The sequence below is a fragment of the Beta vulgaris genome, chromosome 5, assembly GCF_026745355.1.
Source record: "Beta vulgaris subsp. vulgaris cultivar EL10 chromosome 5, EL10.2, whole genome shotgun sequence".
In the NCBI taxonomy this organism is placed as follows: Eukaryota; Viridiplantae; Streptophyta; class Magnoliopsida; order Caryophyllales; family Amaranthaceae; genus Beta; species Beta vulgaris.
This window is the reverse complement of record NC_079206.1, coordinates 4,157,704-4,178,532: the sequence shown is the minus strand read 5'-3', so window position 1 is coordinate 4,178,532 and position 20,829 is coordinate 4,157,704. Positions and strand designations below refer to the sequence as shown.

Genomic DNA, 20,829 nt, shown 5'->3' with positions numbered 1-20,829 from the left:
GGGGAACAATAAGTCGCACTCACGAGCTACTCGAACTCGAATCGGTCAAAACTCAACTTGAGTAAGCTTGACTCGACATACTAATAAGTCAAGCCGAGCTACTCAATACTCGAGTCGAAGAACTCATGAAATACTCCAGAAATTATTTTATATAATATTCCCTTAATTGCTCTGTTATTTTTCAGCTGTATCAGTTCGTGAACATCATACAACAAACAAACAAACAATTACGGGAGCTTATTAACAAAGAACAACTGATTAATTAGCTTGCACTCCTACCAACAGCTTCTCTAAATCGAGGGCGATCCTCAAACAGAAGATGTTTGTGAACATCATCAAATTGAGGCCTTGTAGCCTCTTTGATGTTTTCAATCCATTGCTGAACTTTCTTGTACGGGCTGAAAATATTATTTTTCTCTTCTGCATCCAAAACCTACAAAACAAAATAACTTACTACACAGTACCATCATATATATACTAGGAAAAACATAGAGTGAATATAGAGGAAAGTTTAAGAGCATATTAATTACCTCAAATTGCATAAGTTCACATACAAGGCTAAGATCAGCTATAGATGGTTGGTCATAACCCAGTAAGAATTTTCCTGTATCCTTAAGCCAGAAAGACTCCATATGCCACAACGCCGAATTCAATATCTTTTCACATTCAGCAGCAGATTGAGGATTCATAGTAAGGCCGCGTGCTGGGGCGAGTATTGTATTCAAGAGATATCCCACTGAATCATGATTGAAAAAAAAAAAATTTACACAACTAGTAACCAGGAGGTTAGAGTGCGTATTGTTTGTCCCAGCACAAGAGTGGTCCTAGGAAGGTTTTTGCTTGTGACCTTTAAACTCCCTCTATGTAGTTGGGGCCAAAGTTATAGCCATCTACATGCTCCAAATATCAGAAAAATGCCCTTATGTAGTTATGTGTTGGTACTTGGTCTACCGAGTGTGTGGGGTTAATCACTCCTTGGAGTTGATTATCAATTTTAGACAAGTCTACCTTGAATGAAACATAACAGTTTAGCTGAAGCAAAAGGATTTGAGACAAGAATAAGCTAATAACATGGTATCGCTCACCGTTTTCATGCAATTAATAGAATTGAGTTTACGAGTTATTACTTGCACCACGGCGTAAATGGCAATGATGCCAATCCAACACCGAATGCACTAGAGCCCTCTTCTTTGCATCCGCTGGATACCTAGAAATTTTAGGAGTGTTGAGAATTAGATTAAGCAAACTAACTAATTAGTTGTAAGTGTATTACCACTAATCAACAATAAGATGAAAAGTAATGAAACTAAGAACAAATGAGAAAGCAATGAAAAACACATCGAGTAACGTGGGAAAATCCGAGTATAAAAAAAAAACCCACAAAGCAAGTACTTTGATTAGTGAAGAAAATGGATGAACAGTACAAGCATTAATGGATGAATTTAATGTTATTTTCTCTCACCTCTTTCACTAAACCCTAAGTTGATCACTCTTTTTGTAAATGATAACCTAACACATAAAAGAGTGGGATTCATATACTTTTAGGGGTTAATACAAATCAAGCGTCGAGATTAAATAAAGCAGAAAATCACAAAAAATCCCGTCAGATCTGGATTGTCCAGACGAGCGCGAAGACGCCCCCACCCGGGCTACAAGCCCGCCTCCCCGATCGGGCACAAAAGAGGACCAAGGTTTTGCCTCGAAGGCAGTTTCATCGCAGCCTCCACAGGCCCACCCGAGCCATGGTCAGCCCGCCTAGTGCAGGCGTACAAGACACATTCTACCTTGAAGGCAGAATCACTCAAGTAACAACAGCCCGCTCGGCCCCTGACCTGCCCAAGCCCAAGCAAACTGGGTTGGGGGTTCCTGCTTCGCCCTTGGACTGTGCTGCTGGGCCGAGAATGCATGACGATGGGCCGAGGCTTCGAAGCTTCCATGTGAGCTTTGTTTATTTGCTCAAGCTCCACAAATAAAAAAACTAATATGAACCCGGTGCACACTAATTAGTGTGCACCCGATCCATATCACGTGAGTTTATGATAGTGTATATTGATATGATATAGTGTATGTTAAAATGATATAGTGTATATTAAAATGATATAGTGTATGTTACAGTGATATAGTGTATGTTAAAATGATATAGTGTATATTAAAATGATATAGTGTATGTTACAATGATATAGTGTATGTTAAAGTGATATAGTATTGTATGTTAAAGTGATATAGGGTGTGTTAAAGTGATATAGGGTGTGTTAAAATGATATAGTGTATGTTAAAGTGATATAGTGTATGTTAAAGTGATATAGTGTATGTTATAATGATATAATGTATGTTAAAATGATATAGTGTATGTTAAAGTGAAATAACGGGTCACGTGCCTAGACCTGGTCTACACTATTTTTAGTGTGAACCGGGTCCACGCAAGTCGGATTGCTCCACAAAAGCCCAACAAGGAGATACAAAGATATAAACTAGGAAGCACCAAAATAACCATGCAAGAATCAGGAATTAAGATTTAGATCATATTTTTGGGCATTAAATCATATAATCAATAAAAGAACTCGATAATTATATATATATATATATAATATATATATATATATATATATATATATATATATATATATATATATATATATATATATATATATAAAGAACTATACCAATGATTTGCAACATCAGGAAAGACGGAGGCTAGGTAGATGAGGATTGCATGACTGCAAAAATGTGAAAACAATATATATAAACTATAGTAGATGAGCAATTTAAATTACTGGCCTAGTAATTAAATTAAGAGACTTTGATGGTTAGAAATGATATCAAAGTGTAATTACCTCTCGAACAACCTCAAATCCCCATGAAAAATGACAGGAATTTCTCTTACAGGATTTATCTCTGCAAGTTCATCATCACAATTCATCGACATAAGTACATAACACACTTTATTAGGATTATCAGAGGAGCTAGATCACATGAGAATGCTCCTTACATGAGAAATGAGAAATGTAATGAATCTCAACCACATGATTGGATTAGAGTTACAACATAAGAGTTGTAGCGTGTAAAATTCATTCTCATTTCTCATGTAAGTATGTATTCTCATATAAACTCTCTTCTATATATGGTAAAGTCACTAGTACTATATCAGGAAAACCAGGCACCTTGAAATTCAGGGGACAAGTGTTCTTGATTGAAAAGCTCAATTGTATGCTCCTCGAACTCAATTCCATTAAGACTGCAACAATAATATGTCAATTGATGCGCGTGCTCGTGTTAATGAGAAAACCTTAGGTCCGTTCAGTCACATAAGTTCCATTAGCACAAGATGGTTTAGGCTTTATAAACGAAAACGTTACAATTTCAGCCAAACCTCATGGTTGGAAGGTTTTTGTGCTTTATATATACCTCCTCTGTTTTTTATTTTTACCATTTTGACTTTGACACTATTTTCATATTTTACTTTGACCATTTTGTGTGATTTATAAATCTCATAGAATTTAATTAGATTCGTCTTGATATATATATCTTCAAATAATCGAATTTTTATAATTTTACTTTTATATAATTTAATATATTAATGTTTAAATTTTTGCTTTGGCAAACATGCAAAATAAAAAAGCGAGAACTAAAAAAGATGGAGGAAGTATGCAATAATCATCTTAGTGAACGAACTAATTTTTTCTTTCATGACAAAACTATATCAACTTATCAAGCATATGATATATGCAAATTTATCATATGGAAAGGACGAGATGCATACTTGCAGAACAACATGACAGCACGCGTAGGTTGGGACTTGCGATCACCATAAATTTTCAGCACTTCTGTTGTCATATCTCTCTCTTTCTTTGTGTCTCTTCGTGCACAATCCTAAGTTATATGTGAGAGCGCACAAAACTATATACATATAACTATATAAGTAGGAACTAGGAAGTATTGAGACAAATGTTGTATTAGGATCAGATGGTGTTTTGAGAGTTGAGCAGATGTCACCAGCATAGCGTTAGTGAATTATATTGGCGCCTACAAAACTTGAAAACACACAAGCCAAAGATTGTGATAGTGATCCATATTGCAGAGTTCTCAAGGTGATCCTGTAATTTGGCTTCATTCATGTCATCATATGATCCTTCCCACATAGTGACATAGGATCATTTATACATATGGATCAACTTCACCCTTACATGTTATCAACGTAGGATCAATGGATCATTTATACATATGGATCAACTTCACACTTACATGGTATGATTAATGAAAACGAAAAAGAAAGGATCTGGATAAGGAGGGAAGATGGAAATAATAATTGTTAGCTTTAATAGTTGGTTGATATTCTAGTGGAATGGAAACAATTGAAAGGTTTATGATTGAGGAAAAAAACGTGATTTGTTTCCACTAATTTGATAAAGGTAACAAATAGGGGAATTGTGAATTCCTTCGGAAACGGTATTCGTTACTTAACAGTCATACCAAACAATTAGAAATTCAAACACTTATTTGAATATGTTTCCTACATCAATTTTTTCTATACCAAACACCCTCTTATTCAGTAAACGAAGGTCCTTACCGTCTTGGCAAGAGGACCAGCCCACTATAATCACTTAAATTACTACTTGAACAAAAAGTCCCAATTTATTATTAACAATCAACCTAAACAATATTACAATATAGAGGAAATATAATACTTCTATTCCTGACAATATTGATAACTGATTGAATCCTTGCACAATCAGTCAGTAACAATTCACAACTGCAACAATGAATAACACACAAAGATGAGGGAGAAATAGAGAAGAAATGGAGAATAGAGGAGAAGATATTTTGTAGTCTTCTAATGATATTGATATGCAAAAAACCCACTGAGTAACGATTACACCAAGCTTAATATATTCTCACTACTAGACAAACATGAAAGGAGAGACTAGCTAGAAGACAAAAAGTACAGCACATTTATTCATATCAGAGAGTAGTGGCTGCTGATCCCTATGCTGATATTCCTAGTACTGATGACATCATGAGAGGGAATAAAAAGAAATGACACATATTTCTTTTTCTCTTATTACTCCCCCTCAAGCTGGGAGTGATGAGGAGTACGTAATAGCTCCCAGCTTGGCCAGTAAGTGTTGATGCTGAGTGACTGGTAGGATCTTGGTGAGAATGTCAGCGACTTGATTTTTAGATGGAACATAAGCAGTAGTGATATCTCCAGATTGTATCTTGTCTCTGATATAATGACAATCCACTTCCAGGTGCTTTGTTCTTTCATGCAGAACTGGATTAGCTGCAATTGCTAATGCAGCTTGATTGTCACAGTTTAAGATTGCTGGTGGCAAGTGCTTGAGACCCAGGTCTTTGAGCAAAGTAGTGAGCCAAGTGACTTCACATGTGGTGATAGCCATTGATCTATATTCAGCTTCAGCTGATGATCTGACTACCACAGTCTGTTTCTTCACTTTCCAAGATATGGGAGATGTACCTAGGAGAATACAGTACCCTGAAGTGAACCTTCGTGACATGGGACAGCTGGCCAGTCACTATCACAATAGGCTGTGAGAGTAGCCCCTGAAGATGAGGCAAGTAGGATTCCTTGTGAATAGGATCCAAGTAAGTACCTGAGAAGTCTCCTAGCAGCCTGCATATGTACAGTTGTGGGCATGTGCATATGTTGACTTAGCAATTGAACAGTGAATGCTATGTCTGGGCGTGTGATGGTAAGGTAGATGAGTTTTCCTAACAGCCTCTGATAGGTTGTTGGTGAGGGAATTGGCTCACCTTTGTCAGCTGTGAGCTTGAGATTGGGATCCATAGGGAGTTGAAGAGGCTTGGCACCCATCACACCATATTCCCTTAACAAATCCAAAGTATATTTCTTTTGTGACACAAAGAAACCAGCACTTGATCTGTCTATCTCCAGCCCTAGGAAGTATCTCAGCTCACATAGGTCTTTCATGTGAAATGTATCACTCAACATGTGCTTGAGAGTGTTGATGGCTTGCTGGCTGTTGCCTCAGATCAACAAGTCATCAACATATATCAACACTAAAGTGATATGTGTTTGATCTGTTTTTGTGAACAAACTGTAGTCTGCCTTTGACTGAATATAACCAAAGGTCATGAGAGTGAGAGATAATTTTGAGAACCACTGCCTTGGTGCCTGTTTCAATCCATAGAGGGATTTTTGAAGCTTGCACACTAAGCTTCCTGTTGTTTTTTCAGGAACATAATTCAATGAAATTCTGCTGCTAGGGTGTGTATACCCTTGTGGCATCTTCATGTACACATTCTCACACAATTCTCCATGCAAAAAAGCATTGGTAACATCCATTTGAGTGGTGTACCAATCATGAATTGCAGCTACATCAAGCACAGTTCTCACTGTAGACATTTTTGCAACTGGTGCAAATGTCTCTATGTAATCTTCTCCATATTTTTGATTACATCCAAGTATTACTAGCCTTGACTTACACCTTTCTACAGAGCCATTAGCATTATACTTTGTCTTGTACAACCATTTACATCCAATGGTTGTCTTGCCAGGAGGCAAAGGTGTTACTATCCAGGTTTCATTATCTTCTAGAGCTTCCAGCTCTGTATTCATTGCTGCCACCCATTTGGGCTGTGTAACTGCTTGTTTGAAGGTGGTAGGATCAAGGTTTTTCAGTGAGAGTAGTCATGAAGCAAAAGAAAGATGGGTTGATGTGAGTTGTTGCAACTTTTACTATAGGTGCAGCCATGTTCACCTGATAGTCTTGCATCCAGTGAGGTTGAGTTAGTGTTCTAGTGGATCTTCTTGGTGCTGGTGGTGTTGAGTTGGTGTGGGTTTCAGCAGTAGAATGTGGTTCATGAGCATGTTGGGATTGTGTTTCAGGAGATGTGGGTGGTGTTTGTGGGGGGTTGTTTGGTGTATGTGGTGTAGGGCTAGGTGTTTCAGGTTCAAGTTCATCAACAATCCACCAGTCATCATCAAATGCAGGTTTATCATCACTAGGTTTAGGGTCAGGTATAGGCTTCATGTAGTTGTGTTCAGTGTTGGCTTGGAAGGGAAAGACATTTTCATGGAAGGTTGCATCTCTAGAGACAAACATCTGCATGGTTAGAAGGTTGAGTAGCTTATACCCTTTCTGAGTAGGTGGGTATCCCATGAACACACATGAAACTCCTCTAGGAGAGAACTTGTCACCAGACTGATCAGGATTGCTAGCAAATGTCAAGCATCCCAACACCCTTAGGTGCTTGTATTCAGGTTCCTTTTTATGTAACACCTCATATGGTGTCTTGTGATTCAACACTTCAACAGGCAACCTGTTGATGATGTGAGTTGCTGTCATAACACAGTCACCCCAATACTTCAAAGGTAGGGCAACTTGAAATCTCATTGCTCTAGATATTTCCAATATGTGTCTATGCTTTCGTTCAACTCTAGCATTTTGTTCAGGCCTTTTGACACATGAAGTTTGATGTATGATGCCATTTTTAGCAAAGAATTCCCTGCAAGGTTGATCATCAAACTCTAATGCATTGTCAGATCTTATGTACAATATTGTTTTGTTGTGATGGTTTTTGGCATATTGTAAGAAAGTTTCCAGAGTTTCAAGTGACTGAGACTTGAGTTGGAGCAGGTATATCCATGTGGATCTTGTATGATCATCCACTATTGTCAAGAAATACCTATATTTACCCCTTGTGCACACTCTATAAGGTCCCCAGATATCCATGTGTATCAACTCAAAGGGTTCAGATGCATGTGACTCACTCAGAGTGAAAGGCAGCTTTGTGAACTTAGACATTGGACAGGTTATACATATAGGGTTGGTGTTGTGTATGTGTGGTTTGACTATGGTTATGAATTGTAGCTTAGAAAGGGAGGCATGACCCAATCTGTGGTGCCAAAGAGCAAACAGATCAGGTTTAGTTTTAGGTGAGTTCAAAGGGTTTTTGTGAATTTGTGGAGGTTTTTTTACAGTCAGGTTAGAGTGAGGTTGAGTGTTTGAGGGTTGGCTGTCAGCACACAAGTAGTACAAGCCATTTTTTGCTTGTCCTATTTTCTTCACCTTTTTTGTGGTTCTATCTCTGATTATGCAATATTCAGGCAAGAACTCTATTTCACAATTACTATCTTTCACCAATTTCTGAACTGAAAGTAAATTGTATTGAAAATTTGGAACACATAGTACCTTCTCCAATGACAACTCAGATGATATGACAACTTTTCCCATGTGGGTGATCTCAGCAGTGGCTCCAGTAGGTAAGTTTATGCTTGGACAATCTGTCATCACAATGACTTTGCTCATGTGTTGTAGGGATGGAGTCATGTGATCTGACGCCCCTGAATCAATGATCCACTCATTTGATGCACATGAGGCCTGAAAGCATGAAATCATGCCTGAGAAGTGATCATCAGCATCTTCATCTGTTACATGTTCTCTTGTTTGCATCTGAGTTGTTATAGCAGGAATTAACCTTGCTATTTGATCCAACTGCTGCTGAGTGAACAGAACTCCTGACCCCCCCTGAGATACATTGGCAGCTACCTTAGGATAGCTAGGTTTGTTATAGATCCACCTAGGGTTAGCCATTCCCACTTGTTCCTTTTGTGGTGCTTTCCCAGTTTGTCTGTTGTACCTGGGATGATTTTTGGGAAAACCTACAACTGTCCAGCATTTATCAGCAGTGTGCCCTACTTTCCCACATGCTTTGCAGGACATTGATTTCTCATTTTGAAATCTACCATACATAGCTGACATTTCCATCTCTGGTTTGTAAGATTTTAAAACCTCTCTTTGAGACTCTTCTTGCTGTAACACAGAACAAGCAGTCTCTACACTTGGCAAGGGACTCATCATAAGTATTTGGCTTCTTTGAGGTCCATATTTGGTATCTAGACCATTCAGAAATTGAAAGAGTCTAGACTCTTCCTTTTGAGAGTTCACAGCATTTATAAATTCTTGTATTTCAGGAGTGGGGTTAGCTATCACAGGCATCAAGGTCATACATTCCAACTCTTCCCAAATCATGGTCAATGCAGTGTAATAATCATTCACAGATGATAGGTTTTGTTTGGTTTCATACAAATCTTTGTTTAACTTGTATTTCCTGGAACCATTTGTGAGGGCAAATCTGGTTTCCAATTGTTTCCAGATATCTTTGGCATTGTTTACAAATAATATGGATTTTTTTATAGCTGGTGATACATTATTATGAATCCAAGCTACAACCATGTTATTACATATGCCCCAAAGTTCAGCTTTTAACTCATCTGTGGCGTCTCTGACTGTGTTCCCAGTCACAAAGCCTAGCTTCCTCTTTGAAGATAGATTAATCTCCATACTCCTTCTCCATGACCTGTAGTCTGCAGCTCCTTGCAGTTTGTCTACATAGATTGAAGTAGCACTATCTGAGGGGTGTAGAAATAAGGGGTTTTGCATATCTGTGAAGTTTAATCTTGACATCTTGAGGGTTTAAGAAAGAAGAGAAGAAATCAGATAGAAAGAGGAGAAACAAAGAAGACTGGATGATATTCAAAGATGAGATTTTTGAGAGTCTCAAAGCAGGGAACTTTGAGTGTGAGTATTCAGTTGCATATGGCGTCACCAAGCTCTGATACCATGATAACTGATTGAATCCTTGCACAATCAGTCAGTAACAATTCACAACTGCAACAATGAATAACACACAAAGATGAGGGAGAAATAGAGAAGAAATGGAGAATAGAGGAGAAGATATTTTGTAGTCTTCTAATGATATTGATATGCAAAAAACCACTGAGTAACGATTACACCAAGCTTAATATATTCTCACTACTAGACAAACATGAAAGGAGAGACTAGCTAGAAGACAAAAAGTACAGCACATTTATTCATATCAGAGAGTAGTGGCTGCTGATCCCTATGCTGATATTCCTAGTACTGATGACATCATGAGAGGGAATAAAAAGAAATGACACATATTTCTTTTTCTCTTATTAAATATATATTTGAAAAATTGACAATATATAATGCAAAGAGATGTAAAAGTTTAAAGGAGAATGACAGAGTATAAATCTATTCCTGAGGCCTCAACCATCAGCTTATTCCTGGAGCCTCAATCCATTGAGGCTCCAGGAATAAATCTATACTCTATCAGAGAAGTTGTATCTGCAAACAACACATAGATAATCAAATTTCCTATTATTAAGGCTTCTGCTCAAAGGTGGCAATAGCATCCAATAGATGTTGGTGAACTTCATCAAAATGAGGATCCATAGCCACTTTCACATTCTCAATCCATTGCTGAACTTTCTTGTATGGGCCTAAAATTCGGTTTCTTTTCTCCTCAGATATCATCTATCCAAAAAAAAAACATTAGTAAACCAAAAAACAATTAGTCACCTTTATATTGAAGATTAGATAAAATTTGGTGATTAGAGCTAGTTTAGTTTACATGAAGTTGCATGATTTCGCAAACGAGAGAAAGATCAGCAACAGAAGGTTTATCGTTGCCTAACAAGAATTTGGCGTCGCTCTTAAGCCACAATGTCTCAATGGTAGAAAAGGATTCGACCAACTTCTGTTCATATTCAGCTGCAGCTTCAGGATTTGGAGATTTTCCAAAGACAGGCGCCAATACTGTGTTTATCAGGTATCTTGCTGGGGTCACCCAAAGAGATTATGATAAGTAAAAGATTAGATAATAAATAGTGATGTTTGATGTATGCCTTGAAGGTGTAAAATTTTGGTACACAAAAATTATTATGGGAATTGGATTTAGATACTTTTATGACAGTGGATGGTAGGTACACTCATTATTGAGCCAAATACTTCTATATCAATGAACATATAGCTAGCTAAAAATATATGAAATTATAAGGATGTAGAAAATGATAAATTACAATATTGACGTTAAGTAGTACGACCAATGTTATCAGGATCGGGATCCTACTTTGGATCGTAGGAGTTGGTAGGATCGAAGCGGTAGATTGAATCGTAGGATCCTAAGTAGGATCTGGATCAATGAGGTCCTTCCGGATCATTAGAATAGTAAGGTCCGGATCGGGATTTTAACAACAATGATTACAACATTGCATTTGCTTCAATGACCATTTTGGCCAATTCTTTTTGGCATAAGATAAGTTTTAAGGGAAAAAAACTATGATAAATTTCATAAAGTGATAAATTGTGTTATAACGAGTTCATTTAAATTAAGTAAAGCAAATTTTAAGGTGAACAAAACACACAAAGCATTCATAGTGATCTTGAGCTAGGTGTTTGCCGTGTTTCTTCTCATACTATTTGCAAATTTTATATTTTTACATTTTACATTTTGCTGATTTGAACAAAGTATGTAACAGATTTGCGAAAAAAAGTACTTGGGAGTTGGAGGCACATAATTCTATGTTTACGTTCATTTTTATTTTAAGGTAACATGAAGTCCCTTGTAACGAGGGGGGATTTGGGAGTTAAGGGCATATAATTTTAAGTGTACGTGCTCTTTTTTTAAAAAAAGGTAAGATGAAGTTGCTTGTAAGGAGGGATTTGGGGATCCCTCTTTACAAGGGGTAAGACTCGATTTCATAATCTCTATGGGCGGATGTAATACCAACACCACTAGGCTATCACCTACTACTCACGGATACTTGCTCATGGGAGCACCTAATCTAACACTTGATTAAAGAGATAATACTCCTATGTCAGATTTTTTTATTAAAAAAGAAAAGGATAGATATAATACTTGACCCATAGCGTAAGGTTGTGTGGTGCCAGTCCAACACGCATTGAATCTTAGCCCTCTTGCGAAGGTCAGTTGGATACCTACATGATTAAATTCAGAAAAGATGATACATGTAAAAGTTTTGAAATTAAGAAAAAGTCCTGTAAAAAAACTTAAGAAAGTGTACTGTATTTGATTGGGGAAAAAATAATTGAATGAGTGTCCTCTTTAGTCTTTGCCACATTGGTATAAAAGTACTTTGCTTAGAGCCTTAGACCTCAACTCACGATGTTCTTATTAGTCTAGCATTTGCAGGTAGGGGTGTAAGTGGATTGGACTGGATTGGACTTGGTCAAATCCAAATTCAGTCCAAAGTTTTTTGGACTCGAGAAATTGAGTCCAAGTCCGATCCAAATATTTTTTGAGTCCAGTCCAATCCAGTCCGATAATTTTTTCTTGAGTCCAAATCCAGTCCAGTCCAGTCCGATTATTATATCTTTTTCCCAATTTAGATTCAATGATTCACAATGTTTTTGAGATGCTTGAGCGTTTTACATATGATTCAGTTATCAATATCCAAAAATTAGATTGAAAGCTTAAATTAAAGTAAAATACTATGAATAAAAAGTTGAATTAGATACTTACCTTGATCTAAGTTGAGATGAAGCAGAGAGACTGAGAAATAATCTGAGGGAGAAATAGAAAATGCGAGAGTCGAGACAGCGAGGTAGAAAGAAAATGAAGAGTAAGAGGAAGTGAGTAGTAAGGACTGAGGAGTGAAGTGAGACAGAATTAGTCGGCTACTAGCCTACTAATGCAGTACTGCTAGTATAATTTACTTATTTAACAAATGGAGCTAAGTGCAATAGTCTGGCGCCAAGTAAAATTGTCTGGCGCCAGTTGAAATATTTAGAGAGAGAAGGTAGAAAACTCTAAAATTTTAAAAATAGTATCAATTTTTTAATATATACATTATATATGTATTAAATATATATATTATATATAAAAATATTTTTGGACTGGACTAGACTTATTGGACTCCAAAGGGATTAGTCCAAATCCAGTCCAAAAATATCTGGACTCGAAAATTTGAGTCCGAGTCCAATCCGAAAAATTTTCAGTCCAGTCCAGTCCGACAAGTTTGGACTGGACTGGATTGGACTCTGGACTTTTCGTAGACCGCTTACACCCCTATTTGCAGGTCAAAAACTTGAGAGTATGAAGGAATAGTAAAGGGAATCCCTACCCCCAAGTATCATAAGATTACAAGGTCGAATCTTCCAATCAACTAAACCAAACAATAACGCATTACCTTTAAAATGAAAAAGTAAAAGTTTAACCATGAATCCAATATAACACATTATTCAGTATTTTAAAATTAAATATCATAAGATATTATAATTATATCCCATTAAAAAATTTACACAAATAAGTAGATATTTAACATTTTTATGATAATAACAACAAACTATTCTAAACATAAACTCTTGTTCCAGTTCCTTAAGTAGAAAGTTAAGCTATTGCTTCTATACGCAAATTTTTACATTTTTTTTTTCAAAATTTCATGCAATTGTTTATAATGTCATTACGTCAATTTTTCCTCACTAGGCAAAAAATTATGAAAAGTAACAACTTGGGATATTGTCCGAGACACTTACGGATAATTATTTGACAGGTGGGAGAAGATAGTTAGGGTAAAGGATCACCACTCACCAGTGATCAGACACTTGATACCAACAAGCAAGGTATGTGAGGATGGCATGGCTGCAAGCACGAAGATAAATATATACCAATTTAGCTAAACAACTTCCTTATCTAGATTTATAAATGAAAACAAAAACAAATTAAGGTGGATTTAATTACAATTACCTCTCAAAGAGACTAAAATCTCCATGAGATATTGCTGGGACTTTCTTCAATGGATTGATTGCTGAAATTTGGTCAATTAAATAATTTCAAGGTTAATGTAGCACGCCACACATTACAAAAATTATTAAAAGAAACGGCTAATTTTAATATAAAAGTAGACCTAGTCACTAAATGAATTACACTAGTCACCGAAACAAATTAATTTAGTCACTATTGGGATAATTCTCTTTTTAATATTGGGCATACCATTGCCTAATTTTAAGTTAAAAATATACGATCTCTTACAAGACAAACTCATATTATTTCCCAAAAGAAACCGAAATAGCAAAAATTAGCTTTATCACCAAAATCTTTAGAAATGTTAATGTAGTATACCTTGAAATTCCGGAGTTTGGGCATCACCACTGAAGAGTTTAATTTCCACTTCCTCAAAGTTGATTCCATTAGCTCTAAAAGATACAAAAGCACAAATAAAAAAAACCTAAAGTTGAGATCAAAATATTGTTGTGGTGGTAATTTTTTGAAAGAAAAGTATGTTATAGATAAGATAGTGGAAAATGAAAGAGTTAGATTACTTGCAAAATATTAAGATAGCACGCGTTGGTTGAGATTTCCGATCACCATAAACTTTGAGAATTTCTGTTGCCATTTTTTTCTCCCTCACTTTAATCTCTTGTTTGCACTATTAGTGGAGGAAGTTTCTCCACCTTCTATAAAAACAATAAATTGAAAAGTTGCAAGTACAAATTTGTATGGACCCATTTCCACCTAAGATTCATAAGTCCAAAGGTTACAAGCCCAATTACTTTCTCCCATTAGGCTATTACTTTATGTTTTTATATCTCACTTTAAAACCTATTTCCTCTGTTTTATATAATTTGTAAAAGAAATGGGCAATATTTTCTATTTGAAAATCGGTTTAAGTGTTAATTTGTTTATAAATAGTTAGTATTTTTTCATGGAAAATGATATACATAGCCCTTAGGGCTATGTATAAGAAGGTTAAAATAGAAATAAAAATTTGAATCAAGCATTTATTACCTCAAATGATGTGAAATTTTGTCATGAATTCATAAATTGTTTCCATTTTAAAACATGTATTTAATGCTTATATGTAGCCCTAAGGGTTACTTATAACATTATCCTTTTTTCATTTTCATCACTGGTACTTTATATAGAAACTGGAAACAAGATTGAATTTTCTGACCCTGTTTTCATTAACAAAAGACACCCTTAATTAGTATAAGTATTTGACAACGTTTACCCATGAAGGTAAACTTTTCAATTTGTAAAGAAAAGTATTATACAACATCTACAATAAGAATCGAAACTAGTAAATACAAAAAATTTGGATTAAAAGAATTCTAATTTGGTAAAACCACGATCATTGTGGATGAGATCTAGTATTGATCGATACCCATTTTGCCAAAATATTGATTAAGGGTTGTTATCATTGATGTAAAACGTAATATATAGTACAAGAGTCCTAGGAATTAAAGAATCATGATACGTGAAGGATAATAAATCGTAATCCATAAACATATAATGTTTAGATTCCTAAATATCCTATACTTGCTTCCTAACACTCCCTCAAGTTGGACATGAGAAGGATCTAGAATGCCTAACTCGAAAACGAGAAATTCAAACTGTTGTTTGCCAAGAGCTTTAGTAAAAATGTCAGCTAACTGGGTCTTCGTGGAGACATAAGATGGAGCAATAAAACCTTCAACAATAACATCACGAATAAAGTGATAATCAAGCTCAATGTGTTTTGTTCTTTCATGGAAGACAAGATTATGTGCAATATGCAAGGCATATTGACTATCATAAAATAATGGAATAATCTTTTGATGATGTACTCCTAAGCTTAATAATAAAGCTTTCAGCCATTTTAATTCACAAGTAACAAAAACCACAGAAGCAATGATACTCAGCCTCTGTAGAGGAACGGGAAATTGTATGTTGTTTCTTTGTTTTTCAGGAAACAAGAGAATGTCCTAAGAACCCAATCCAATCAGTCAACGATCGTCGAGTAATAGAACAAGCAGCCCAATCAAAATCATACCATCCTTGGAGAGATAGTTCATTGTCAGCACACAAAAGAATACCCTGATTAGGAGTGCCTTTAAGATATCGAATAACATGCAAGGCAGCCTCCTAGTGCTCTTGGCGAGGTGCCTGCATAAACTGAGACATGACATGAACAAAATAAGCTATATCAGGTCTACTGACTGCCAAATAGATCAAGCGACCAACAACGCGGGGATAAGCCGTGATATCTGTAAGAGGGGCGCTTGTTGCTTACGCCAAATGATGGTTCTATTCGATGGGGAAGCTGTTAGGCTTGGCACCTAGTAAACTAACTTCAAAAATAATGTAAGAATATATTTGCGAAGTCGCGTATAGTATATTTAGGAATCTAAACACTTTTACATCAATGTTTGATATAGTCTTTCATGAGAGGGGTCTTTTAATTTGTTCTAGTTTTGGAACTGAAAAAAATCTGATGCAATTGATTATTGAGGTAGTCAACAAATCAATTTTCCCTCCAAAATTAACACACTCTCCCAAGGAAAGAGATAGCACCTAATAAAAGGGGTATGAACAAACCAATATATAGGTAACCCTAGCTAGATCTAAAAGAAAATTAGGATGTTGAGAGAGAAGAGAGAAGAGAGAAGAGAGAAGCAAGACTACTACTTGACAACTCTAAGTCACGATTTACTGTAATCAACCACATTACAAATTTACAATAATAGACTAATAGTAGTACATAAAGACAACAAAACCTCCAAATGCAGGATCATAACATAAAGAAAAAACATATATAGAAGAATTATAATTAACCTTTCTAAAAAGCTGATTAAAAATCAAGAGACATTTGTAGTTCTCAAAGATTATTAAGCATTCTGCTTGAAACTGGCAATAACATCAAAAAGATACTTGTGAACTTCATCAAAATGAGGATTAGTTTCCTCTTTCACATTCGCAATCCAATGCTGAACTTTTTTATATGGGCCTATCATTCTGCACCTTTCTTCCTCAGACAACATCTGCGGAAACAAACAAAGAACATATTAGTATTCAACCAATAAAACTGCTCCAGCATTTTGGTTATTCTTTTTCCCCCAGCTAATGAGATAGTACTTGATGCTTACATGAAGTTGCATGATCTCCGAAACGAGCGAAAGATCAGCAATGGAGGGTTTATCGTTGCCTAGCAAGAATTTGGCATCACCCTTGAGCCACACTTTCTCAATGGTGGAAAAGGATTCAACCAACTTTCGTTCACATTCAGCTGCACCCTCAAGATTTGGAGCTTCTCCGAAAAATGGCGCCAATATTGTGTTCACTAAGTATCCCACTGCGTCCAATACAAACAAAAATGGAATCTATATAATATCTAAAACCCGAAACAAACAAATGAAACATTAAGCAATAAAAATGTGTGTTTAAAGACTTGAATCCATGACCTCTCATTTGATATACTAATTTTTTTGTCTTAATACAAGGAGTTTCCCACTGCCTTCGCCGAGTGGACTATTCTCTTGCGGGAGTTTGCATGAGTACCTCAAAGGGCAGCATCCCTCCCAGTTGGGATTTTTTCCATACCCAAGGCTCGAATCCGAGCCCTTGGTTAAGGAGCAAGAGACCCTTAACCACTCACGTCAACCCCAATTGGCTCATTTGATATACTAATGCATTAACCAACTACACTACAATGCTCATGTTGGTATTTATAGGGAAAAAATCATTAAAGACAAATATTTTTGTTTTTGAAGACTTCAAATGCACATTAATGAATAATTTGGGGCGTATAACTCGGGACAAAAACTAGTTTAGATATTAATTACCGATTAATTAAAGTTGCTAGGACCTGGAATTTGTATATTGGTTGGGTATTTGTGTGGAAATTTTCTCCAAGGCAATTAGTCTTCACTTTTAATTTTCCTAAATTTGGTTTGTAAATGGGTGATAAATGAGCTGGGAGTGTCAATCTACATAAAAAATAAACATACTAACCTCCATTTCTAAATAAGTGTAATAATTTGACTTTAACGATCGTCAGCGCACGACTTTGATCATTAATATATTTAACTTATATTTGTAAATGTGATATTATGAGAATAATTATTGAAAAAAATTCAACAACATTTTATATGATCATTATTTTTGTTTTTATATATTAATAAAAAAATACAATTAAAGTGAGATGTATTAATAGTGCAAAAGTCAAAGTGTTGCACGTAAAAAGAAACAAAGGAAGTATATAAGTTGAAATACTTTGTTCATCTAGAATTGGAGATTAATGCTATGCTTGGTAACTCATTTTCAGCTATTTGATAAAGATATAATCTAAATAAAAGGGAGTAAGGAGTATCACATAATAAAATTATTTGTTTTATACTTCCTCCCTGTATTAATAAGTGACATAGAGAGAAAATGGGGAAATATATTAATTATGTAAGTACTCATATTTTTATTGCTTCACCCATTGCCATCCCTATCCACTACCTCAACCTCGGTCAAAGTACAATAATAAGGTTCAAAAAATTACTAAGCAAAAAATTCTACCAAATAGATGATCACGGAGTTGATCAGATAGTACACTATATCTATGAATCTATCTGGAAAAAACTTTATCTACCTAGTATGTCAACAACCCACTACTAATAGAAATAAATAAATAGTGAAATTCAACTCATCAGTTTTAATAGTTTTTTAATACTCTATTTCTAGATCAGATAAACTAATTTGGGTATAGATTAATTACTTGCACCGGCGCGTAAGTTGGTGTGGTGCCAATCCAATACAGATTGAAGCTTAGCCCTCTTGCAAAGATCAGTTGGATACCTACAAATTTCATATTTGGAACGATTAGATTAATTATCTTAGAATTGAGAAAGTATTTCACAAGGTCAAATAAAATTTAACAAGAAGAAAAAATAATGAGCATACCAATGATCAGGTACATGATAGGCACAAGCAAGGTACATTAGAATGGAATGGCTGCAAGCAATAGTCAAAACTTAATTCGGTGGATAAATTTGCAATAAAGTAAACTCTTAAAAACTAACATAAATATTAATGTGATGTGATGATACATAGAGAGCTAAATTACCTCTCAAAGAGTGTAAATTCTCCATGAGCTATTGCCGGGAGTTTCTTTAGAGGATTGATTGCTGAAAGTTGATCAATAAGTAACATTAGTGATTAGCCTTTTTGTGTTTGTCATCAAAATGGTTTAGTGTGCGCTCGCTCTAAAGTCTAAATCTTAAAAATTATATTTCAGGTGCAATAAGTTCAGATGAGTTCCAATAGTAATATCAAACGACAAATAAAAAAAAGTACGCACCATAATATTCTGGAGTTTGGAGGTCATTGCTAAAGAGTTTTGTTTCAACTTCCTCGAATGCAATACCATTAACCCTACAATAATTATTAGTGGATTGTTTAGCAACCCTAAAAAAAGCATTAGCAGAAACTATAATAATAGAGAAGATATCAGTAGTACAAGGAGAAAGAAATTAAGCGTTAATATTACTTGCAAAAAAGGATAACTGCACGAGTTGGTTGGGACCTCCTATCAGCATAAATCTTCAGAGTTGCCATCTCCTTTTCCTCTCTTTGGCCAATCTCTCTCTGATCTAAATTAAGATTAATAAGTAATAACAATTAAGCTTTGCAAATTAATTTGCAAGCTGATCTACTATTAATGTTTGATGTAATTAATAGAAAGAAATGGTCATACTCTATAAAACGTGGAGACCAAAAACATGACATAGTAATGGAACGTGAGGGCATGAGGCTCATCTTTTAATTAAGTTGCATCTTATAGAAATTAAGTACTCTAATGATCAAGTTGCGCCTTATATATTAATAGTCTAGTTTAGTTTAACTTAGTTAATTACGTACACTAATACAAATATATATAATGACCAAACTTATTTGGTATAGTTGGTTGGGGATTCACCTTGTAATTAACCTTAGTCATCAGGTTGATCGAATCCCCCAAGTAGGGATTTCCTTTACCTTTCCCACCTACTCTCAAGTGTTTGAAAGGATAAATGTTAAACCAAAAATATCGTGTATATTTAGGTCTAGATATTTTCCTTCTCCTTACCATTAAAAAAAATTACACTAATAGAATATCACAAAATCATTATGCAAAGTTGTAGTGGTTATCAACTTATTTTGGTGGTTCATGATCAAGGATATGGTCTTTGTGATCAAAGAATAATCCTTTTGTCTTAACTTGCAATACTTTATTCATTTATCCTTTCACAGTAGTTAAGAAATTAATACGCCATAGAGCACAGAATAGTATATTTATACAAAAAGTAGTTTATAAAACCCAATATATTAAGTGATTACAGGTATATTAGCCTTTTATGCACGTGATGCTTGCGTGAATTATTTTAGCTTATTATTATTAAATATATCTAAGTGTAAATTTGAAGGATGTAATTTATAATCATCATTAGTACTCATTAATAATTGGTCCGAAACAACACTTTAGTTGGCCTCCACGATAAGGGTTTGACCTAGTTTTTTATTTTTTACTTGGTAAAAAAAATAGTACCCATTATATTAATAAGTTATCATGTTGTATAAATACAAAATATAAAAGACATTACTTGATGAATAAGTTGTTTCAATAGAAAAGCAAAGAAGGAAGATTGAATTTAGTGTTCAAAAAGTGTGATGCAGATTTAGATGTAAAGTTTTATTGTAAAATAAATTCTATGGAAGATATTTTTTTTGTTTTATTGTCTATTTTGTTCTTTATGTCAAAATTTCTTTGAAGATTTTTTTTGTCATTGCTTAGTTTGTGAGAAATCTTCCATAACTTTTGTTTTGATTGTATATATTACTATGAGAGAGTGCATTCATCATACATCCAGGTGTACCATGTGCATGGTACACCCAAGGCTATTTTTTGTACTTTTGCTCATTTGAAACTCTACCTATTATGTGATTATGTTCATTAAGGTTTCGAATAAGCAATGAGCAAGAAATAGTCTTCGGTGAACTATGAGCATGGTACACCGGGGTGTATGAACAAAATTTCCTATTATGAGATGGTTAAAAAAAATCACACATGATAGGATGCAATCGCATTGAATTGACATAATTGACCATGTCATTTATTAGTGACGAATATACAGGGAGGTTATAATACTGTAAGTTTAAGTAAACATCACATAAACCTGTTTTGACTTATATAATTGAGATGAACTATCATCAACATATTTCTTCTAAAAAGTAAAATGA

General features: G+C 35.1%; 3 protein-coding genes across 5 annotated transcripts; all 3 read right to left on the bottom strand.

Moving 5' to 3' along the window:
• Positions 1–131: 131 nt before the first annotated feature.
• Positions 132–3,924, bottom strand: LOC104892286 (glutathione S-transferase T1). 3 transcript variants are annotated; one of them, XM_010678170.4, is made up of 7 exons: positions 3,761–3,918; positions 3,162–3,235; positions 2,835–2,895; positions 2,664–2,717; positions 1,128–1,207; positions 531–736; positions 132–433 (listed from the first exon to the last, which is right to left on the bottom strand). In XM_010678170.4, the coding sequence occupies exons 1-7, from the start codon at positions 3,832–3,834 to the stop codon at positions 263–265; spliced, it is 720 nt and encodes a 239-aa protein (XP_010676472.2). In that variant the 5' UTR covers positions 3,835–3,918; the 3' UTR covers positions 132–262. The 3 variants fall into 3 exon arrangements, with proteins under 3 accessions (XP_010676472.2, XP_048501115.1, XP_048501116.1); XM_048645158.2 differs by lacking the exon at positions 2,664–2,717 and having other exon boundaries at positions 3,761–3,924; XM_048645159.2 differs by lacking the exons at positions 2,835–2,895; positions 3,162–3,235 and having other exon boundaries at positions 3,761–3,924.
• A 5,999-nt stretch (positions 3,925–9,923) lies between these two features.
• LOC104892285 (glutathione S-transferase T1-like) lies at positions 9,924–14,290 on the bottom strand. The gene is made up of 7 exons (XM_048645160.2): positions 14,130–14,290; positions 13,930–14,003; positions 13,555–13,615; positions 13,399–13,449; positions 11,707–11,786; positions 10,420–10,625; positions 9,924–10,322 (listed from the first exon to the last, which is right to left on the bottom strand). The coding sequence occupies exons 1-7, from the start codon at positions 14,201–14,203 to the stop codon at positions 10,170–10,172; spliced, it is 699 nt and encodes a 232-aa protein (XP_048501117.1). The 5' UTR covers positions 14,204–14,290; the 3' UTR covers positions 9,924–10,169.
• Positions 14,291–16,370: 2,080 nt separating this feature from the next.
• Positions 16,371–19,167, bottom strand: LOC104892680 (glutathione S-transferase T1-like). The gene is made up of 7 exons (XM_057395333.1): positions 19,100–19,167; positions 18,911–19,017; positions 18,677–18,737; positions 18,514–18,564; positions 18,329–18,408; positions 16,713–16,918; positions 16,371–16,607 (listed from the first exon to the last, which is right to left on the bottom strand). The coding sequence occupies exons 1-7, from the start codon at positions 19,165–19,167 to the stop codon at positions 16,455–16,457; spliced, it is 726 nt and encodes a 241-aa protein (XP_057251316.1). The 3' UTR covers positions 16,371–16,454.
• Between the last annotated feature and the right edge of the window lie 1,662 nt (positions 19,168–20,829).

Coding starts and splice junctions, on each gene's coding strand:
- LOC104892285 (XM_048645160.2), bottom strand. CDS start 14,203: ATGGCAACAGAAATTCTCAAAGTTTATGGTGATCGGAAATCTCAACCA. Junction 10,626..11,706: donor AACCTTACGCTATGGGTCAA/GTATTATATCTA, acceptor GGGTGACCCCAG/CAAGATACCTGATAAACACA. Junction 10,323..10,419: donor GCGAAATCATGCAACTTCAT/GTAAACTAAACT, acceptor TTTTTTGGATAG/ATGATATCTGAGGAGAAAAG.
- LOC104892680 (XM_057395333.1), bottom strand. CDS start 19,167: ATGGCAACTCTGAAGATTTATGCTGATAGGAGGTCCCAACCAACTCGT. Junction 18,409..18,513: donor TATCATGTACCTGATCATTG/GTATGCTCATTA, acceptor TGAAATTTGTAG/GTATCCAACTGATCTTTGCA. Junction 16,608..16,712: donor CGGAGATCATGCAACTTCAT/GTAAGCATCAAG, acceptor TTGTTTCCGCAG/ATGTTGTCTGAGGAAGAAAG.
- LOC104892286 (XM_010678170.4), bottom strand. CDS start 3,834: ATGACAACAGAAGTGCTGAAAATTTATGGTGATCGCAAGTCCCAACCT. Junction 2,896..3,161: donor CTTGTCCCCTGAATTTCAAG/GTGCCTGGTTTT, acceptor ATGAACTTGCAG/AGATAAATCCTGTAAGAGAA. Junction 434..530: donor GTGAACTTATGCAATTTGAG/GTAATTAATATG, acceptor TTTGTTTTGTAG/GTTTTGGATGCAGAAGAGAA.